The sequence below is a fragment of the Mesoplodon densirostris genome, chromosome 16 (assembly GCF_025265405.1).
Source record: "Mesoplodon densirostris isolate mMesDen1 chromosome 16, mMesDen1 primary haplotype, whole genome shotgun sequence".
Classification (NCBI taxonomy): Eukaryota; Metazoa; Chordata; class Mammalia; order Artiodactyla; family Ziphiidae; genus Mesoplodon; species Mesoplodon densirostris.
The window spans coordinates 55,421,270-55,443,696 of record NC_082676.1 but is presented as its reverse complement, the minus strand read 5'-3'; the positions used below and the strand labels follow the sequence as shown (position 1 = coordinate 55,443,696).

The 22,427-nt window shown below is 41.5% G+C and overlaps 1 protein-coding gene across 2 annotated transcripts in view; it reads left to right on the top strand.

Moving 5' to 3' along the window:
• The window catches only part of ERCC4 (ERCC excision repair 4, endonuclease catalytic subunit), a 35,699-nt gene extending 14,003 nt beyond the window's left edge, over positions 1 to 21,696 (top strand). The window contains exons 5-11 of one of the 2 annotated variants that reach the window (XM_060078216.1): positions 100 to 280; positions 1,289 to 1,417; positions 2,957 to 3,067; positions 5,629 to 6,226; positions 7,983 to 8,075; positions 15,155 to 15,267; positions 17,571 to 21,696. In XM_060078216.1, the coding sequence (XP_059934199.1) occupies positions 100 to 280; positions 1,289 to 1,417; positions 2,957 to 3,067; positions 5,629 to 6,226; positions 7,983 to 8,075; positions 15,155 to 15,267; positions 17,571 to 18,304 (1,959 nt within the window). In that variant the 3' untranslated portion in view covers positions 18,305 to 21,696. Of the gene's footprint in view, positions 1 to 99; positions 281 to 1,288; positions 1,418 to 2,935; positions 3,068 to 5,628; positions 6,227 to 7,982; positions 8,076 to 15,154; positions 15,268 to 17,570 lie in introns of both variants that reach the window. The other variant, XM_060078215.1, reaches the window with a different exon arrangement.
• Positions 21,697 to 22,427: the final 731 nt, after the last annotated feature.

Genomic DNA, 22,427 nt, shown 5'->3' with positions numbered 1-22,427 from the left:
TTATGTATACAAAGGATAATGTTTGTTGAAAGTATAATTTGTATTAATTATAGCTATATTGAACATCTTTTAGCAGTCCTATTTTTTTTCTTGTTTTAGACAATCCGCCATTATCTGGATCCTTTGTGGCACCAGCTTGGAGCCAAGACCAAATCCTTGGTTCAGGATTTGAAGATATTGCGAACTTTGCTGCAATATCTCTCTCAGTATGATTGCATCACATTTCTTAATCTTCTGGAATCTCTCAGAGCAACAGAGAAGGCATTTGGTCAGAATTCAGGTGGGAGATAAAAATACTAATATTTATCCTAAGAGCTCATTTGAATAAAGTACTGGATTTTGGGGGGGAATCAGGTGTGAGGAGTGCTATATTCAGCTACATGGTATACTAAGATTTCAAATTACGTTTTATGTTCATAGCACAAGGATGTAGGTTTTATGGATAGCTAATGTTTCTACCTACTTCTGTTCTGTATAATAATAAATATTCATATCCATTCCAAGCAATTTTATTTCTAGAAAAGACTGTATATATCACAGGCAGTCCCCAACTTAGAAATAGGTTGTGTTCTGGAAGTTTAGTTGTTATGAACTTAAAATTAATATTCCCTGAAGAAACAGGAAGGGAATATGGAGTTTCATCAGCTGAAGTGGTGATGAATGAGAAGAAGAGGTTTGTAGGGAAACATACATACGCGGCTGTCCACCATCTTGTTTTTTTACCAGTCACATCCTTCCCCCACTACCGTGATCTTTCTTACTGTCTGGCTAAACCAGTGTTTTCTAAAGTGTGGTCCAGGGGCCCTGGGGCCAAGATTTAATACAAATAATGTTTCTTAACGGCTTCACCAGTAATATTCTTGAGTAGTAAACTACAAATGCATAGCATTGAGAAACATATTGACTGCTAGTACGCTTTGGGTTCCACTGCCTTCATCTGTGCTTAGACACCAGCAGTGATACCCGCCAGTGCTTTTGCACCATTATTGGAAATGTCAACACAGTGGAAAAAATTCACATAATGAGTTAGTATTATTATGAGAGTAGTTTTGAGGTCACAGACCCCCCATCCCCCCAAAAAAACATCTTGGGGGCCCCCAGGGGTCTATAGGCTGCACTTTGAAAACCACTGTCTAGCCAAACAGTGACAGAGGCCATAACAAGGGAGAAGGTGTGGTTGGGAGATGAATAAGCTGGTGACCGGTTGATAAACAGGTCATATGACCTTCAGAGATTCTCTGAAGTAAACTGTAAATTGAAGGCTTTTTTTTTAAACTTTTTTTATTAGGTTGGCTGTTTCTTGACTCCAGCACCTCAATGTTTGTAAATGCTCGAGCAAGGGTTTATCATGTTCCAGATGCTAAAATGAGTAAAAAAGACAAACTGCCTGAAAAACTGGAGATTAAAGAAGAGCAAGGTATCTTGTATGCTTAAGTCTTCAAACATGTCTTTTATTTAAGTATTTGGTGTGGAAATGCTTATCAAGTTACAGTATAGCTTTAAATCTCCTTCAGCTGTGTGAAGAACGTGTAACTGCATGTTAATTATATGTTACATGTAACATATATAACATATGGTAAAAGTATTTGGTATGGATTCATTGCCAGGGGATTCCAAATAACAAATGCCAAATATCAATCAAGGGTATTCTTTTTTTTTTTTTTTTTTTTTTTTTTTATTTTTTATTTTTTTTCCTTTTTGCGTTATGTGGGCCTCTCACTGTTGTGGCCTCTCCCGTTGCGGAGCACAGGCTCCGGATGCGCAGGCCCAGCGGCCATGGCTCACGGGCCCAGCCGCTCCGCGGCATATGGGATCCTCCCAGACCGGGGCACGAACCCGTATCCCCTGCATCGGCAGGCGGACTCTCAACCACTGCGCCACCAGGGAGGCCCCAATCAAGGGTATTCTTGCTAGGACTTCCCTGGTGGTCCAGTGGTAAAGAATCCGCCTTCCAATGCAGGGAACGAGGGTTCAGTCCCTGGTCAGGGAACTAAGATTCCCACATGCCACGGGGCAACTAAGCCTGCGTGCCACAACTGAGCTCGCACGCCTCAACTAATGAGCCTGTGTGCCGCCAACTACAGAGTCCAAGCGCTCTGGAGCCCATGCGCCACAACTAGAGAGAGAAAACCCCCACACCACAACTAGAGAGAAGCCCGCGCACCACTGTGAAGAGCCTGCGTGCTGCAACGAAAGATCCTGCACGCCACAACTAAGACATAACGCAAAAAAGAGTATTCTTACTACTACATAAGAATTATAGATTTTTTTTAACTTTGGAATAATTACTATTTGGGCACTTGAAGTCTTAGTGGGTCATTTTAACATCCCTTTTAGCTTTTAAGGGACATAAATACTAGAATGAGGCAAATAATGGGCTTTATTTCATACTCATCTAGTAGGTATAATAAATATCGTTGGTTTTTTAAAGCATGGGATAGGGTTAATGTTTACTTTCTGCCTAGTTCAAAGGTCTATTTCAAAACTTAATTAAATACATTAGTAATATGTTTGAGTACTTACAAAAATAAAAGTTTTATTGTTGTCTGCTTATATCCCATGTTCAGGATTGTGAAAATCTTGGGGATTTTAGAAATAATAAATACTGTTATTTTAGAAATAAGAAATACCAAGTCCTTTATTTTATGTAGCAGTTTATATATAATGTCATAGTTGACAACTAACACATAATCATCTCTTATTAGTGACCACTCATATCACTTTTTCTCAAGGCATTATGGAACCTGTGTTAATGTTGGTTTGAAGCGTCTTCATTTAGACCATAAGGAGACCTTTCTCAAAGAAGCAGATTCTATCTATAGAGTATTATGAAGGAAGCTCAAAGGAGTGGGTTTATGGAATGATGCCTGTGTTATCCGTTGTTTTAAAAGCCTTTGGAACACTTTATAGATAAATATTATCACATAGAATGAAGTTGTCTTTTATTTCTATACAGAAACAAGAAAGGAACTGGTCCTAGAAAGCAACCCAAAATGGGAGGCACTCTCGGAAGTATTGAAAGAAATTGAGGCAGAGAATAAGGAGAGTGAAGCCCTTGGTGGTCCAGGTAGGAAAAAAGGAGATGATGCTATTTGCATTCAAAATCTAGCAAATGAGTCTTTTTGATTAGCTCTTTACAAATAATTTATACTATTATCTTCTTTATCAAATGTAGAAGAGTAAATGCCACATGAACACTGAAATCTTAGTGACAAGCGCCTATCTGTTCATTCGATGTGATTTTCTCCAGGTTGAATCACTGTATATCCATGAAAGCAGGTTGTTTTACTGGTTGGGTTCTCAGGATTTCTATTTAAAGATGCAACTAATCAACTATTATGTATAGAATGGATAAAAACAACAAGGTCCTACTGTATAGCACAGGGAACTATATTCAATATCCTGTGATAAACCGTAATGGAAAAGAAGATAAAAAAAATACGTGTGTGTGTGTGTGTGTGTATAACTGAATCACTTTGCTGTACAGCAGAAATTCACAGAACATTGTAAATCAACTATACTTCAATTAAAAAAAAAAGTTGCAGCAAAATCTCTGCATATGTATTCACCAGGCTTTAAATTTGGAATCCTCAAGGAGAAAGCTAATGGGCTTAAGTTTTAGGTTCTTAGCAAGTGTCTTTTCAAAGAAGCCTCAACTGTATTATGGAATGACATTGACTTAGTGCTAAAAATATTTCAAGTTTTGGGGCTACTCTCTTCAAACACAAGTATACTAGTAGACTGAACCTGAACTGTAGACTGAACCTGAATTAAGTTTTAAAAATAAAACCAGATAGAAAATAAAACTAAATTTTAAAAAGTATCTATTGAGGGGAGTATGTGGCACATATACACAATGGAGTGTCGCTCAGCCACGGGAGGAGACGAAGTTGAGCTGTTTGTGGTGGGTGGATGGCCCTCGAGTCTGTCATGCGGGGTGAAGTGGGTCGGAGGGAGAGGAGCAGGTGCCGTGTGCTGGTGCATGTGTGTGGAATATAGAAAAAAGAAAGAAAAAGGCGTGGTTCTGAGGAACCTAGGGACAGGACAGGAGTGGAGACGCAGACATGGAGAGTGGACTTGGGGACACGGGGAAGGGGAGGGGTGGGCTGGGACGAGGTGAGAGAGTGGCATGGACATGTATACACACCACCAAGTGTAAGATGGATAGCTGGAGGGAGGGGTGGGATGGGGAGGGTGGTGGGGAGGCGCAGGAGGGAGGGGATGTGAGTGTGTGTGGCTGATTCACTTTTATTGTGGAGCAGAAACTGACATACTATTGTGGGGCAATTGTGCTCCAGTGAAGATGTTAAGAAAAAAAATCTTTTGAGACTTTGAACTCCTTTAAAGCAATAAAGGCAAGCACATAATCCTTATATGAGTAATTATGCTGTGATATTATCCCAGAACTTATGGTGCTGTGATTTAAGACCCAAAGTCATACATGTGTACTTAGAAAAAAAGCATAAAGAATAAAGAAGGGGAAAAAATTGCATCTAGCGGCCACTGTTAACGTTGGCATATTTCCTTCCTGGTTTTCTTCCATGTATTTTCTGTTTCACATTGTTAAAGTTATGTGTAGATATAATTTCTGGATATAGAATTAATGAGCCAAATGATACTGACATTTTTAAAGTTCTCAAGACATATTACCCCATTGATTTATAGAAAGTTTTTATCAATTTTCATTTCTTTTGGAAGTATAAGAGCTTATCTTTTTTCACCCAGCTAGCAATGACTGGAGATTCTGTATATATTTGTGTGTGTATCTACATATATTACATATGTATAACAATCTTATTCATTTAATTGGAGAAAAATGTTATCTTGTTTCAAATTTTGATGCTTGGGGAGCTCAGTTTTTTCTCCGATGCATTTCTTCTTTTGTGAATTGTCTTAGTTTCCTTTGCTGGTTTAGAGTATGTCCTCAGTTTGTATCAGCTTTTTATATATTAAAGATATTAACATTTATCATAGTTACATAAAGTTGTTTTTTTGTCTTTAGCTTTTTTTTTTTTTTTAGGAAAAAGTGGATTTATTTAGAGATGCACATTCCATAGACAAAATGTGGTCCATCTCAAAAGGCTTGGGAGCAGCCTGTCTTTAGCTTTTTTTAATGCAGTTTTTTATTCTCATAGAGTCAGTCAATTCATTGATCAGTTGATATCTTCTCACAGATATCAGTCTTCTCTGAGATTTCTTCCATTGCTTGTAAGCCTGGAAAATCATCCTCATATGGAGAGGTGGAGAATAGTCATCTTTTTTTTCATGATGTATCATTTAACATTTGACTGTAATCCATTTGGAATTTATTTTGGTATTTCCAGATCTATTTCCAGATCCTCTGGAAAATTATTAATTAAAAAGAGCTTCTTTAAAGCCTCCATTATACCACAGCTATACTTTCTTAAGACTAAATATTTCTGGCTTCACCTTTACCCAGAAGATTTAAGTAATCCTGCCAGAGAGGCGAAAGCCTTTGATGAGTATCCGAGACCCTTTTTAAACAAACTGTAAAGTATCTTTAGCGCCAAGGGGTGAGCTGTGTCTCTTGGGGGGAAGGGACGAGGGGTCGCATAAGGTAGGGCGACAAGTGAGGTAATCAGGACATAACGCTGTTTCTAATTTTAGGACACGTTCTCATTTGCGCAAGTGACGACAGGACCTGTTCCCAGCTGCGAGAGTACATCGCTGTCGGAGCAGAGGCCTTCTTGTTGAGGCTCTACAGGAAAACCTTTGAGAAGGACAGCAAAGCTGAAGACGTGTGGATGAGGTTTAGGAAGGAGGATGGCTCAAAGAGAATTATGAAATCCAACAGAAGGCCCAAAGGCCTCCGAAACAAAGACAGGGCTTCTGCCAAAGAGAGGGCTCTCAAAAAGAAGAAACCAAGGCTGACTTTAACTCAGATGATGGAACAATCGGAAGAACTGGAGGAGGAGGGGGGTGTCGAGGAGGGCTGTCCGAGAGACCTAAGCAGTAGCCCTGAAAGCTGCTTAGAAGAAATTAAACACGAGGAGTTTGATTTAAACGTGTCCTCAGATGCCGCGTACGGAATCATGAAAGACCCCCTCACCATTATCCACCCACTCCTGGGCTGCAGCGACCCCTACGCTCTGACACGGGTGCTCCACGAGGTGGAGCCAAGATACGTGGTCCTGTACGACGCAGAGCTGACCTTCGTGCGTCAGCTTGAAATTTACAGGGCAAGTCGGCCCGGGAAACCCCTGAGGCAAGTTGTAAGGAATATGAACTGCGATCTCTGGGCTTCAGTTTCAGTTCTTTAGGATTTAGCACAGATAGACCAGTTGCCCATGGGCTTTCTTATCTTTAACGTTACATTGTTATGATGTTGGTTGAGTTTATGAAACCTTATTTGGCATTCTGATCAGTCTGGGAAGTACGCATGGGAAGGAGGTCGAATGTTGCAGTGGATCCAGGAATCTGAGGGAATGCCCCCCTTCTTGTTACTTGCCCTTCTGCTGTTCTGTGCCATATTCTTTATGCATCGGTTGTAGCCTATGGGGCACCGTCTCTGAACAAGCCTAGGAAATTTACAATATCCTAACTTCTACCAAATGTTAATGTAATTATGACTCAGCTAAATTTCATAATTCTAAAACGTCTTTCTTGTAAATCCGAAAAAGTGACTCTAAGTTACAGCCACATAAAACTAAAGTATTTGGGGAATTATTGTACCACGTATTCTTGAGTTTCAAGAAATATCAGATGAGAAAATGATGCCTCCCAAAGAATATAGTGTTCTGGCTCTCCAATTATCTGAGGGAAATAAACGGCAAAGTTAATATCCTGAACTCAGCCTGAACCAAAAGCAGAGCCAAAAGAAACCTTTCTAGCCAGTTTAACGAATGCAACCTTTCAGAGTAGAGGTGAATGGAGGAGGTGGACCAGAAATAACGCAGGATGAAGAGATGAGACAAAGCTGGTGAAATAATTATAGGCTGATAAATTTTTCATACTTTGCTGTTGATCAACATTGGAGATAGCTTGTGTGCACAAAAGTTCTCTGTTGCCTGAATATGGAATAGTGTGATATTTAGAAACAAAAGGTCAGAACAAGAAGGGACCTCAGAGTTCAACCACTTGATCCATCAATGGGAAACTGAGGCCCAGAAATGGTGAATGACTTGCCCTTGGCCACATGATACATTCGTGGAAGAGCTCAGGTCTCTGGACTCATTGGCCAATGGTTTTTTCCCTGCCCGCACTTCAAAGAAATATAAACTAGGAAAATGAAGACCAAAAGAAAAATCGAGGGCTAAAAAGGGAAAATGTCTCTGATAGAAGGTGAAGAAAAGGGGCAGAGGAGGTGCTTCATTCAGCTTCTTAGCAACCAACAAGATAGGAAAGCTGGCCTTTTCTAAGAGAAGAGAATATGTCAAATTATTTTTTGAGGAGCTTGATATAATCCATGTCTTCTCTGTGTGTGTGTTTATATAAAATGTGTGATGCCTCGGTTCTGTTAAGACATGAATAAAAAGGAACTGAGAAATTACTTGGGAAGATAAAGGTCATATAGATTTCATTTGTTTATTTTTCACTAACATGAACTTTCATAAGCTGGCCTTTATAACCACCATCCAACTTTTTAAACGATTGTTTGGCAGAGATGCAAAGAAAAAATTGAAAAAAGAGAAGCCGCTAAGATTGTGTTTTCTGATTTGTTTATAGTTATGAAGAAAGAATTATTCTATCCCTCTTTGTTATATTTCAGTGTTTACCTAAACTCTGTTCCTCCTTTTGATGAAAGAAGAAGGAAAAAAAACCCATGTGGTAATGAGACCTTTAACAGGTGGGGTTTAGGCTGCTTAATTTTAATAAGTGTGTGATTAATGGAACCTTTTCTTCTCAGTCAAATATTTATTATTTGAACACTCTAGGTTGCTGATTTCAAATGCCATGCTCTTCCTTCCAGGGATTAAAAATTATGTGTTTGCAGCCTAAAAGAGTTCTGTCTTAACTTGCAGGGTTTACTTTCTTATATACGGAGGTTCAACCGAGGAACAACGCTATCTCACTGCTTTGCGGAAAGAAAAGGAAGCTTTTGAAAAACTCATAAGGTAAATACGTAGAAGATCAGTATGAAGGACTCAAAGGCCTTTGAAGATCCAGAGGCTTCTCTGAGTGGGGGAATATCTACTAGCCCTCAGGAAAGATGGAGAGAGGAAGCTGCTGGGGAGGGTCACATCAAGATACACCTGTAGTCTGATTCACTCCAGGGTTTATGCACATCAATCCACACTTCCTTTTCTCTTCCCCTGCTTCTCTACCATCTTCAGGTGCTTTTCAGGGGTTTAATAGAATATTAGAAATATGAAGAAAACTGCTTTTATGTTAATAAAGAAATATAACATAAAACACCAGCAATAGAACTGAAACACTCTCTCCCCCTCCCCCATGTACAAGATTTCTCCCTTCCCTTGGAATCATGATTTTTTTTTCCCTTGTAAAATTTCCATTGTCCATGGGTGGGTGACTGCTTTACTGTTTACTGGGAAATATTTTTATGACCTGGTCAGTTGAGATCCATAGAATCACTCTGGGAAAAAATATTTTTTTAAAGGTGTGACATTGGTCTGAACAGATGTGTGTTTTTTGAGAATGAGTAGCCTTTAATGTTCCAAATCCAAATAGAAAAAGCTTTTGGTTTAATGTAGGGAAAATGTTTCTAATTGAGATATTCACAGACTACATGGCTACATCTTACTCCTGCAAGCAATTGAGAAATCTAATAGCCTCCCCCAAGGGATGTTATCAAGGAAATGGCAGCTTGGTGAGAGAAGATGGATCAGAAGCTCTCTAAGGAGCCCCAGAAGCCAGGGCGGGGGCTGGACAGGGCATCCTTGATCCGAGCCAGAGAAAAGGCTAGACGGGAGGAGACCATGGCCTGGCCTGGCAGTGACTGGGCCAGACCAGTCTTTCAAGCCTCAGACATTGGTAACATATCAGTGACAGCCAGAGGGCAGAAACCATTTTTAGTGGCAGTTAGCCAGCCAGGACCTAGACAGAATTTCAAAATGGACGGCCATCCTTCAACACTGGCTGTGGGCTCTCAGTATAAGCTTAAAATATGCAGATACCCCAGTTCATCCAGGGCATGCGTTCCCAGAAACAGGAGTGCTTATTGAATCAGTGTCATTGAGTCCCTTTGAAGAAACTCAGCACGGTTCGTGGGCAGTTCCCTTCCCTTTCTATCCTCTGTGATTGTGGCATGCCTTAGCCATGGATTCTTATAGCTATTGGTCCTGCATTTATTGGTCAGTCCTTTCAGCTTATGAAAATATGTATATTTTTTTTCAATTTTGATTGAAGCATAGTTGATTTACAATGTTGTGTTAATTTCTGCTGTACACAAAGTGAATCAGTTATACATATATGTACATTCTTTTTCATATTCTTTTCCATTATAGTTTATCACAGGATATTGAATATAGTTCCCTGTGCTATACAGTAGGACTTTGTTGTTTATCCATCCTATATATATACTAGTTTGCATCTGCTAATCCCAAATTCCCCATCCTTCCCTCCCCTAGCCCCCTCCCCTTTGTGAAGTCTGTTCTCTATGTCTGGGAATCTGTTTGCATTTCATAGATATGTATTTTTTATTAATGTGCTCTGTGGGATAGTTTATATGTGTGTACATATGCTTTTTGAAAAAGTATTCCAGAAAGTGTTATAACAAACCAGGTGTTATGCAGACTACCTCTTCTTGTCTAGAGCTTTTAGCGCCTCTCTGTGTCTCCTAGACCTTCATCTCCCAAGACTCAAACAGTCAACATATTTCTTGAGCATCTATTATGAGCCAACCCCTGTGCTAATGTTAAAGTGCTGGAGTTACAGTGGTGCAGAAAAAGACTCTGTCCTGCCTCCTAGAGCTTATCTCCTAGTGGAAAAGACAATGATTGAATGATTATGAATAATATCATAAATAGACATGGGCAGAGGGCGGTGGGCTGCCAAGGTAAAAGAAAAGGGTATCCTACAAGAGTCTGTCAAAGAGATCTGACCCAGTGTGGGATGTCTGGGACGGCATCACTGAAGGAATGACCTTTAAGCTGACCCGTGGAGCATGTGTGCTGGTTGCTAAGTGGACAAGGTGGGCCAGGGGTTCTGTTGAACACGGGTGTGTGTGAAAGCTCTGAGGTGCACAAGGCCTGTTAAGGATTTAGAACTTGACTCTGTAGCCAGTAAGACAGCACTGAAGAGTTCTAATTAGGAAAGTGACATAGAGTATTTTTTAAAGGCTGTCTCTGGCATCAAACTGAGGAATGGATGGAGCAGGGAAATAGTCAGGAAAGCTGTTGCAATTGTCTGATAAGAACCGGTGGCAGCCAAGATTAGGTTGATGGAGAGAAGGGGACAGATTTAAGAGATACTGAGGAAATGGCATCAAAGAATTGGTGCTACTGGATGTGGGCCAGTACCTCCTAATTGCTCCTTCACTCTTTTTAAAATATCCTTTGCCTAAGGCTTCTCTGATTAAAGTAACTGTCTCTAAATCACAAAAGAGCATATGGAGCTAAAATATTCAGATTAAGTTGTTGGCGTTCATGTTGAGGGCCCCCAAGACCACCCTCAGGCTCAGTGATTCACCAGATGGACCCACAGGAGTCAGAAAAACTGGTATTCTCACAGTTACGGTTTATTACAGGGAAAAGGACACAGTAAAATCAGCAAAAGGAAAGAACACATGGGGCCAAGTCCAGGAAAATCCAGCGTAAGCTGCCGAGTGTCCTCTCCCAGTGAAGTCGCAGGAACGTGCTTAATTCTCCCAGTGGCAGTGTGTGACAGCACACGCTCAGTGTTGTCCACAGGAAGGCTTACCCGAGACGTGGGGTCCAGCGTTTTTATTGGGAGTCAGTCACATAGACATAGTACTCAAGTGACAGACTCCAGCTCCCTGGAGCAAAAACAGGTATTCACTAGAAATCACACTGTTGGCATAAACCATCTGATCACACTGGTGCCATGTCGCCCCAGGCATATAAAAACCCTCTTATCAGGCGTTGTATTCCAAGAGCTCAGACCTCAACTCCCAGAAGCTGGCCAAGGGCTTCTGGGAAGACAAGCTGAGGAGACAGGCCTTTCTTGGGAATGTGCAGGGTTTGAGCAGCCCAGGCCTGCTCCCTTAACCGTTTCCTGCACAGTGTTGTAGCCAAGGGGGTCTGGTAGGCTCGGAGTAGGTGAGTTTTATGCTCCAGGCCTCCTTCCCGTGACTGCCTCTTCTCCGGGGCATCAGAACCTGGCCTAGAAAAAGAGTGCCGTCAGTGGACTGTAGACAGGTATCGGGGACCACATGCCATTCCCGGCTTATACAAGTGATTTTACACTAGAAGGGCTCAGTGCCAGGGCTCGGGTAAGCCTGGCACATACTGGAAACTTCACTCAGCAGAACCGGGGATACGGACTTTCTCCTATGTTTCAATCTCTACAGTAATTTCCATACCAGGTTTTGATGTCATTTTATCTATGGTCTGGCATAATTTTATAACCTCTCAGTGGTGATTGTCTACTTATTATATTAGATCTTCCCATATTACACAGATAGTTATGCCGTTCAGAATCTTAAGATATTTACTTTCCCAGAAAACTTGGGGAATTTGAGAAGTGTTTGTTTTGAAAAGCAAAATATATGTGAGGTGCATTGGCTGAAAGAGCATTTGCACTAAGCCTGGACTTAGAGAAAAATTTAATGTGAGGCCGAGGGAATGTGCTTTTGCCAGGACCTCCATGAGTGATGTTGTAAGAACAAAAGCAATGCTACTATTTAAAATAACCAGAGAGGGATGAATCAGGCGAACTGGCAGTGAAAGGACTGCTTGACTAAACCGGAGATCAGTAGATCACAAATGACAAGTAAAGAGAAAAAAGGTTACACTTGTAAGTATTGCTAATAAAATGCTCCTTGCGTCAAAAAATTAGTAATAACATTCTGAGTATACATAGTTTTGGAGAGGTCACCACTTTTCAAAGAAAAGGGTTATTAGCTTATTTGAAATTTTACAGTTAGAAAATATGATCACAAAATGGGTTAGCATGAGGGCTTGAATAAACGCCCATTTGAAGAGACTTCTAGTCCAGTGTCTCCTCCCTGTGTTATCACGTTGTACAAGCTATTCAAATATCACTGAAGATGTTAAAGCAAAATTAAGAAACCACAGTACTTGAAGTGGAAATAGGGACCTGAATTGTTGAATTATTATTTTGTGTCTATCACATAGAGTAACTTGAAAAATTATGCAAATGTTGAAAGCAAGAGACTGAATATAAGTATGGCAAATTTCTGTTAAACTAATCTGAGTTACTGATTAGGAAGACTTAGCTATTTTCTTCACAACCCTGGTTTCATTTCAGGAGTATATTTTTTTCTCAGATTCAGTTTGCAGTTATAACATTTCATAGTAAACTAGCTGTTTTTTAACAGTATTAACTGAAACAGTTGTGGAATCATTTGAAAGAAAATCTTCTGTTTTTTAGCATAATCGTGGATAATTAGGGGATGAGGTTACTACATGTAAGAAAAGTACGGTTATAATAACAGCTGACATTTATATAGTGCTTCCTATGTGCCAGGCACTCTTCTGAGTGCCTTACATATATTATGTGATCCTTGTAACAGTCTCTTTGAGGTTAGATTTTAGTATCATCCCCATTTTACAGATGAAATTGACGGACAGAACCATTAAACAACTTGCCTAAAGTCACACAGCCAGCAAGTGGTTTCAAATTCACGAAACATGGGCCCAGAGTCTGCATTCTAACTCACTGTGCTCTACAGCCATGGTTACAATTTAATCAGGAAATGAGGATGCCCTCACGTGTGATAGCTTAGCCAGTAAGTTAAGTGGAGATGAAGAAAAAAAATCCCCCATGTTGATCCCAAATATAAAAGAAAAAGAAATTTAAGAGCAGTAAGTTTTTTGAACGGTTTGCCCCTTACCCCCAGCTGGAGTCTAGTAGGTGTAACGGGGCAGTAATGAGTGGCTGCCAGAGCCATTGTCACTGCAAAGAATCCTTCATCAGCAACAGTTGACACCGGTACTGAGAATGACGAGGGAGCACGGAACTGGAACTATTGCCTGCCTCCTTGCGGTCTATCCATAAAATGTTATACTGATAATAACTTTGCATTTGTATGTTGTTTCAAATAGTAAAGAATTTAAACTTGGAGTTTCTCTTTTTTTTTTTTTTTTTTTTTTCGGTACGTGGGCCTCTCAGTGTTGTGGCCTCTCCCGTTGTGGAGCACAGACTCCGGACGCACAGGCTCAGCGGCCATGGCTCACAGGCCCAGCCGCTCCGCGGCATGTGGGATCCTCCCGGACCGGGACATGAACCCGTGTCCCCTGCATCGGCAGGCGGACTCTCAACCACTGCGCCACCAGGGAAGCCCTAAACTTGGAGTTTCTGTTCTCTGGTGGAATCTCTTCATGGTACCCTGCCCTAAAACATCACATATCCAGAGTGGTTGGGGAATTGCTCCATCTGATTTTATTTCCTTTCATTGGAAATCCTTTTTGTTTGAGCCCTTGTTGAAATCATTAGTTGCTGATGAAGATTCCTCTTGTTTCACCTTCCCCAGCCTCTTTTATTGCAGTCAGTCAGCTCCACGGTTTTCACGTTGCCGTGAAACTCAGTTGCAAGCCCAGCGAGGGCAGAGACCCAGCCTTATACATCTTTTCTGTCAGCCTGGCACAGAGGAACACACAGTGCTTGCTCTTTCCTGAACTGATTATAGCATCTTTTACTGGTTTTGAAAAATAAGACTACGGCACACCTGGCCTACTCTTCCTGTGGTTATTGAGGATCTTGCCATGATTCTGGTTCTTGATTACAAATCTCAGTTAGGATTGTACAGGCTTGTCATCTACCGGGTTTAAGATACTGAGCTTCCTTGAAGACAGGAATTATCGGGTAACCATATTTGTATCCAAAACACCTCGCACAGCATGTGGGAGCCCTTGTAAATGTTTTAAGTAAACGCACAAGTGAGTGAATTGATGCTGCTCTACTGCATAACCTGAGATGTTGATTTTTTTGTTTAAATCTTTTGTTGGGAATTTGCTTTCTAATATTAATCTTGATTTTCCTTTAAAACCGCGGGTGTTTAATGGGGCCTCCCACCTGGAGTTTTTTAAATCAAAGCTTAACCATGTATTGTTTTCATTTTTTTAATCATTGATTTTTTTATTATTATTATTTTTTTTTTTTTTTGGCTGCGTTGGGTCTTCATTGCTGTGCATGGGCTTTCTCTAGTTGCGGCGAGCAGGGGCTTCTCTTGTTGCGGAGCACGGGCTCTAGGCACACGGGCTTCAGTAGTTGTGGCACATGGGCTCAGTAGTTGTGGCTCATGGGCTCTAGAGCACAGCCTCAGTAGTTGTGGTGCACGGGCTTAGTTGCTCTGCGGCATGTGGGATCTTCCTGCACCAGGGCTCAAACCCGTGTTCCCTGCATTGGCAGGCAGATTCTTAACCACTGAGCCACCAGGGAAGTCCCTAATCATTGATTTTTAACGATCCTATTTATGATTACTCTGAAAATATTGGGATATAAATTATTTGAATCCTTTTCAATGTTCAGTAACACATTTAGCACATTTTTTTTTTTTTTTTTTTTTTTTTTGCGGTACGCGGGCCTCTCACTCCTGTGGCCTCTCCTGTTGCGGAGCACAGGCTCCGGACGTGCAGGCTCAGCAGCCATGGCTCACGGGCCTAGCCGCTCTGCGCGGCATGTGGGATCTTCCCGGACCAGGGCACGAACCCGTGTCCCCTGCATCGGTAGGCGGACTCTCAACCACTGCGCCACCAGGGAAGCCCTAGCACATTTTTATAAAAAGTCTCAGTAATCTCTCTGTGGCATTTTTCACATGCTTATTTCATGCTGCAAAGTGTTTAGAGGACATACAGAATAGAAAATAAATAACAGTATTTTTTTAACTCTGGAAGATGAGCAGGAGTGCCCAACCAAGAAACTCTGCTTCCTTTACACATCACTTGACTGTGCATATTCTAATGTTTCCTGTATTCTCTTTTACCACTACAGTTACATAGATCATTTTGTATATTATAATTTACAAGAGATTAAAATCTGGAATTTTGAAATTAGCTCAGAAATGTTGAAGATGTTTTTCTCCCACCCACAGGGAAAAGGCTAGCATGGTTGTCCCTGAAGAAAGAGAAGGCAGAGATGAAACGAACCTCGACCTCGTAAGAGGCTGTGTATCTGCAGGTGCTCCCACCGACACACGCAAAGCCGGTGAGTCCTGCCCTTTGCCGAACACTCCTGCTGCCTGTGCAGGAGGCTGTGAGATTCCAGAGTTTCTCTGCAGAAGCTTGGTTTTTCTCAATAAGCTCTTAAACGTGGCTGTCTGCTCCCATACCCTGGTCTCAGCTGGCTGTTTACTAGCCACGTGTCCTTCCTGGATCTCGGGCTCCTCACCTGTAAGATAAGTGGGGTTGTGATCTACGCACCGGCATTGGAAATCAATTACACTCCAGCATTGGTTGAGATTCAGAATGTACTTTTGCCAAGAAACTTTTGTAAGTGGTGATTAGGTTCTTACCTTTACCTGAAGAGGCCAGTTTGCCCATAGATAAAGAGTCAGAATTGTTTGGGGTGCGTTCCCACTTCCATATCTGTGTTTGTTGGTTGCTTCTTGGTGCTTTTCCAGATCCCAGGTGTGTGGTATTCTCACTGCCATGCAGCATCCCAGCAGTGGCTTCCACCAAGACCTGCTGGATGCCACGTGCACCATGGTACAGGGTTAGCCATGTCCCGCGCCCCAGGCCCCGTTTCCCCATGTCAGCAGCTGCTTTCAGCCAAGAGGCGTGGGAAAAACAATACAGTTGAGCCCTTTTCTCCTTTGGTGGGGTCTAGCGCAGTTAAAGCAGTGGGTCTCAGAATTTAGCGTACTTAAGAATAGCCTCTGATGCTTGTTAAAACTGTAGATTCACGGACCCCAGTCCATAGAAATTCCAAATCAATAGATCTGAAATGGGGTCAGCGTCTGATGGACGTGGTCCTTGGACCGTATTGGGAAACACTGCCTCAGAGTATCTTTTGAAGAAGATTCTTATTAACTCAAATAGGTTGGGGACATGTCATGCAGAACAACAGGATGTCAGGCAATATGAATAAGGTAGTTTGGAGCAAGTAGGTACCACACGGAAAGCTGTTCACAGAAATCTGCCCTTTCGAGTTCAGTCCTCTAAGCGCTTGTGTTAGCTTTCCTTTGCTGCTGTAACAAATTGCCACAAACTTAGTGTCTGGAAACAACACACATTTATTATCTAACAATTATTATCTTACAATCCAAAGTCCAAATGGGTTTCACTGAGCTCAAATGAAGGTGTGTGCAGGGCTGAGATCCCCCTGGAGGCTGCAGGGGAGAACCCCTTCCTCTTCCAGGTTATCCAGGCCACCTACATCCCTTGGCCCATGGCTCCTTCCTCCCACTTCAAGGTCAACAGCTCCAACTCTGAGCTTCCTGCTTCCCTCTTTCATTATAAGGACCCTTGGGCCTACCTGGATAATACAGAATAATCTCCCAATCTTGAGAGCCTTAATTTAATCACATTTCCAAAGTCACCTTTGCCGTGTAAAGTAACATATTTACAGGTTTCAAGGATTAGGACATGGACATCATCAGGGGGCCACTATTCTGCCTACAACAGCACTTTTGAGTCCTTCAACCAGCAGTGTTGGCATCACGTGGGAGCCTGTTAGAAATGCAGGGTTTTTGACCCTATTCCAGACCTACAGAAACAATAGGTACTTTAACTCCATCCCAAGTGATTCATATGCACGTTAGTGGGAGAAGCTCTGTGCACTTGTTTTTCCCAGCTTCTCCCATTTTCCCATCTCTGGACTTGTTGATACAAGCACTAAAAGCTCCAAATTTTTTCACAGCAGTCAACAAGGCAGTTTATTCAGAGAACATTTCTAAGCATCTACTATGTCCTAGGAATTGGGACGACGATGATCAGTAAAATGTGGTCAGTGCAACAGTGAGGGACCGTAAAGCAGGGGTCCCCAACCCCTGGGCCACGGACCGATACTGGTCTGCAGCCTGTTAGGAACTGGGCCGCACAGCAGGAGGTGAGCGGCAGGTGAGTGGAGCTTCCTCTGCCGCTCCCCATGGCTCCCCGTGGCTCACATCACCGCCTGAGCCAGCCCCCGCAAGCACCCACACACCCCACCCCCATCCGTGGAAAAACTGTCTTCCATGAAACCAGTCCCTGGTGCCAGAAAGGTTGGGGACCGCTGCCATAGAGGAACCACAGAGGGAAGATGATGGCAAATGCTGGTATTTGTGAATTCTAAGTAAGGAAGTACCAAGAGACCCCAACTTCCTACCAGCTCTATTTAGTTTAAGGGAAATAGCCTTAAACTGTAAATAAACCTTTTTATAATACGGAAAAGTGTGGAATAACATGTCATACTGTGTAACCAGGCATCGGAGATTAACAGCAGAAACATAGATTTTTAACTTTGTGCTCTTCCATCTTTGAGAGTTACTCCTCAGTGACATTACTTAAAGTGCTTCTTTTTCTTCATAGGCGGCCAGGAACAGAATGGTACCCAGCAAAGTATCGTTGTGGACATGCGCGAGTTTCGAAGCGAACTCCCATCTCTGATCCACCGTCGGGGCATCGACATTGAGCCAGTGACCTTAGAGGTCGGAGACTACGTTCTGACTCCAGAAATGTGCGTGGAGCGCAAGAGCGTCAGCGATTTGATCGGCTCTTTGAACAATGGCCGCCTCTACAGCCAGTGTATCTCCATGTCCCGCTACTACAAGCGGCCGGTGCTTCTGATCGAGTTCGACCCCACTAAGCCTTTCTCTCTCATGTCCCGAGGTGCCTTCCATCAGGAGATCTCCGGCAATGACATCAGCTCCAAGCTCACGCTCCTTACGCTGCACTTCCCCAGGCTCCGGATCCTCTGGTGCCCCTCCCCACACGCCACCGCGGAGCTGTTTGAGGGGCTGAAGCAGAACAAGCCACAGCCGGACGCGGCGACGGCCATGGCCGTGACAGCCGATTCCGAGACCCTCCCCGAAGCAGAGAAGTATAATCCCGGTCCCCAGGACTTCTTGTTAAAAATGCCAGGGGTAAATGCCAAAAACTGTCGCTCCCTGATGACCAACATTAAGAACATCGCCGAATTAGCAAGCCTGTCCCTCGACAAGCTGGTGCTCTTGCTGGGGAATGCGGCAAACGCCAGGCAGCTCTATGACTTCATTCACACCTCCTACGCAGAGGTCATCTCCAAAGGGAAAATGGGAAAATGAATGGTGGTGCCTGTTTTCTTATCCCGTGACTATGCTTCTCAGCTGCTCCTTGCCTGCCCTCACAGGTCTTTATTAATTATTAGGCCAGTAGCTTATTCTCTGCCAGTCTGAATGATTAGGCTGTTTCCTGGGTCAGGGGACCAGAGGCCAAGGCTGGGCTCTGAACTTTGCGTTCAGGAGTCATTTTTACTTCCCACGCCTGCTCTCCTCCTTCCCTGCACCATCCATGCCAGGTCCAGTATGTTCCATTTACATGAGGTGTTGTCAGGATCAGGGAAAGTGTCTGCAGTGTTTATAGAAGGCCATTTCTGAAACATGCAGAAACTTAGGTTTCCTCCACAGACTGAAAACGCACCATCGTGTTCTTACCCTCTGTCTACAGAGGGGCTCCCAGGACACTGAGAAGGGAACATCTCTGCCATTCCCGACCTGTTCTCCCCTCCAGGTTTTCCTCAGCTGCATGCTTCTCCCACCTGTCTGCCTCGGGGATAAATTCATGGGGACTTCCTACTGCTAATTTAAGAAAGGCAGCCACTTCTAAAACCGGCCGATCGGTCTTCTGATCACCTGAAGATATGTAGCACGTACTATAACTATAACTGGATTGTTCAAAACCAGTATTTTTAAAACATAAAATGAATTACCGATTTACAGAATTGGATGGCATGGGTGAAGAGGAGCCCTGAAAATGCTCCGTTATTATAGCTGTTTATCCTCCTAAGTCCCAGCAGAGTCTCTTAGACTTCCTCCTTCCCAGCCTCTCCTCACCTGTCCTGGGACCCCCAGCTCAGGTCCTCCCCCGGGTCTCTGCCCCGCCACGTCCCTGTTCCAGAGCAGCCTCCTGCACCTCTGTGTGGGGACTGGCACACAAGCAAAGGAGGGACCCACAGCTTTTAAGGTTTGATTTTCCTTCCTTGAGTTGAGTCAGAAGGGTTGTAAGGAGATGGAAGATCAATGCATAGCATATATAAAAATCCTAAAGAAATATATATATATTTGAAAATCCATAAAGAAAACAGTCTCATTCCAAACCTTCTGGTCCTTACTGAAGTATACGTACAGGACATTCACAACATCTTTGTGCAATTTTTAAACTTTTATATTGAAACATTATTAACTTAGGTATTATTCACATATTTAATGATGAGTAGTAAGTTTTCTACCTCAAGAGCTGCTGTAGACATCAGTTCCGCTGGCTGCATCACATAGGGTCATATTTTGTTGGCCGTGTTTTTATTTGTTACACTGTTGGAACTCAGAGTCAACAGTGGACCATATAACGCAAAATGGTCTTCAACTTTAACAGAAGTCTTTCAACTGTCATCTCCAAACCGAACCTTTCATCTTGATTTCTTGGTATGTCGACATATGTTGAAGTGTATGGCTTTTGAACTCTATACAAGGCTACCACAAGAATGAATTAAGGGGTATCAAGGAACCATATTTGTTATCATCTAACTCTGTAGAGTGACTTGGAGAGGAGAGAAGAAGACAAGAAACAAAAATTAGTTTAAGGCAGAATAAAGATTTGGGCTACTAATTTTGTCCCAGGGTTAAAAATATACCCTTGAGAACAGGAAAACAAAAATGTCAGGCTCATATGTTAACTTTCACTTTTGTATACATTTCTTTCTTTAAGCATTCAGTCATAGTTAAAAGTACATTTAAATAGACACCACCTCAAATAGTAATGGTTATTATAATTTTGCTTCACTCTATCCTAGCACTTCTGCTTGAGAGATGTAATTTCTGTTTTTTTCTCCTGGTATAATTCCACCTGCCTTTTATTGTTCTTTCATTACGTAAGAGGAAAATCCTAACAGAGCACGTTCTTTGATAAGGGTTTCACTCCAAGTTAAGTTTTCAAAAATAAGCTCTCAAAGCTACCATCTTAAACAGTCCTTGTTATCTGCTACAACATAGAAAACAGTCTTAGTTGTATTTAGAGAGCCAGTGTCTTCTGGCTCCCAAATTCTCTTACCTCCTGTTGTACCTACTAGACATCTTAAGACAGTGCACCAGCTCATGTGTGTTTGAATTATGAATGATAGTGTCTAATGAACTCTAAAATGGTCATTATAGTTGAAAGGCTCTCACTGCCACTTCCTCTCCCAACTAAATAAATATATTTTAGTGTCTCCAGTTGTGGAAACCCTTTAATACAACCATCATGTATTTACTTTTGCCAAATTCTTTTAAAATTTTTACAATCTAAGAATCTTTGGCAAAGAACTAGAAATGCATGCAGTTGAAAAAACTATATCACTTTATTTTCTAGCATCATTTTATTAACTTTGCCTTTTTCTTTCAAAATCACGAACATCCAGTTTACTTATGAACTCAAGCTTAGCTTTTTAAAAACCTTTTTTAAAAACTTGAGACCAACATTATTCTAGGTTACAAGTTTTTTGCATAAAACTTTGAGCATATGAAATATTGTGAGAAGTCGTTTTCAGTGTTAACTCACAGTGTCTCTCTTGATACTTTCTTAAAGTTATATAAGAAGAAATCATTTTTAATAGTGACCGTAAATAATATCCTTTTGGCAGTAGTTACTGTTTCTTTAATCTGAGGCTTAGTATGTCTATATGTCTACGTATGTTTGGGCACATCCAGAATGCAGTTTCCCAGCTCATGAGGGACTGAAAATAATTGTCTCATTTATCAACCCACTGAGACACAGAGGGTTAAGTCTAGATTCAGTTGTGTTGAGATAACAGAATACAGAGTTAATAAATGGCCTCCAGCAGGAAAACCTACACTGAAGCAAATCTGGAGAAGTGGGTGAGGGGAGAAAGACAGGAATTATTAGTCTTTGCTTTAGTTTTTCAAGCATAATTTGATATTCTTTTGGCTCAGAAAACTTTAGGGAAATTCCCTTTTCTTTTTTGTTCAGTTTAACCTACAAATGTCCCCTTAAGAACCAACATTTTGGGAAAATTCTTTTCTCAGGCTTGGGCATATTAAAATTTACCCAGACTTTGATATGAGTTGTCACTTCTCTTCATTATTTTGCTTTCTATTTTGGTTTATAGCTATTTCCTGTCTGATTCTGGACTTCAGTGCTTAAGTTACCATCTTTATCCATGGGTATTTGGTGGCCTACACCACTGTTGTTTTTTTGATGTAAGGGTATATAAGCCAAAATTTGTATGGGAGGGAGACCTAACCATTTACATCAATTTGTAACAGAGTTGTTTGTGTGTGTTTTAATAACGTGTATTTATTCAGTATTCTCAGCATTCTGTGGGCAAAATAAAAATAACCATGTATAGTGAAAGGGAATATATTCCCAGTACATTATAGTTACCAGTGTGTTGGTAAATATAATTTAAAATTCAGAGAATATTTAATTGGTTTTTTTTACGCAGAGTAAACGATTAAAGCTGAAATGCGCTTTGAACCACTGCTTTGGCATTTGACTTGCTTGGTAAACCCGGTTTCTAAGGCATCGGAGTATTTTTCTTTTGGTTATTTTCCTTTACCGTTTTTCATTTTGTAGCATGTGTCCTTAAGGAGGGGGGAAATCCATTCTCCTTCTGAAAATACTCATTTGTTGTCAATGTAATGAATATGGGGCAAGTATAATGCCTGGGACACCTTAACTCAACAAAGATTAATTTCCTGCCACCCCTGACTCATACATTTTTGTTCCTTTAACGTTCCTTTTAAAGTTAAAAGAAGTAAATTACTCTTTTAACACATTGCAAATTTATTGTAGCCTCTTAAACAAGTTAATCATTAGTTTACTAATTGACTCATTTCAATGATTTAAGTATTTTGCTTCTGCTTTGAAATGTAGAACCGAAACCCTCTTTAACATAAGGTGTCAGACAGTTTATTTCTCAAAATGTTTTAATGTCTGAATACTCTGGTAGAATGATGAACCCTTACTCAGTAGTAATATAACTCACATTTATTAGCATTTGTGCTTTATCTCATTTAATCCTCATGGTAAAGCCATAAAGGTACTATTACTTAAAATCCTCTTTTACAACGATGAAACTGAGGCACAGAGAGGTTAAGTAATTTTTCCAAGGTCACCCAGTAGTAAATGGTGGAACCATGATTGGAACTCAAGCAGTTTGACTCCACAGCCCATGATGAAAAACGGGAGGCAAAG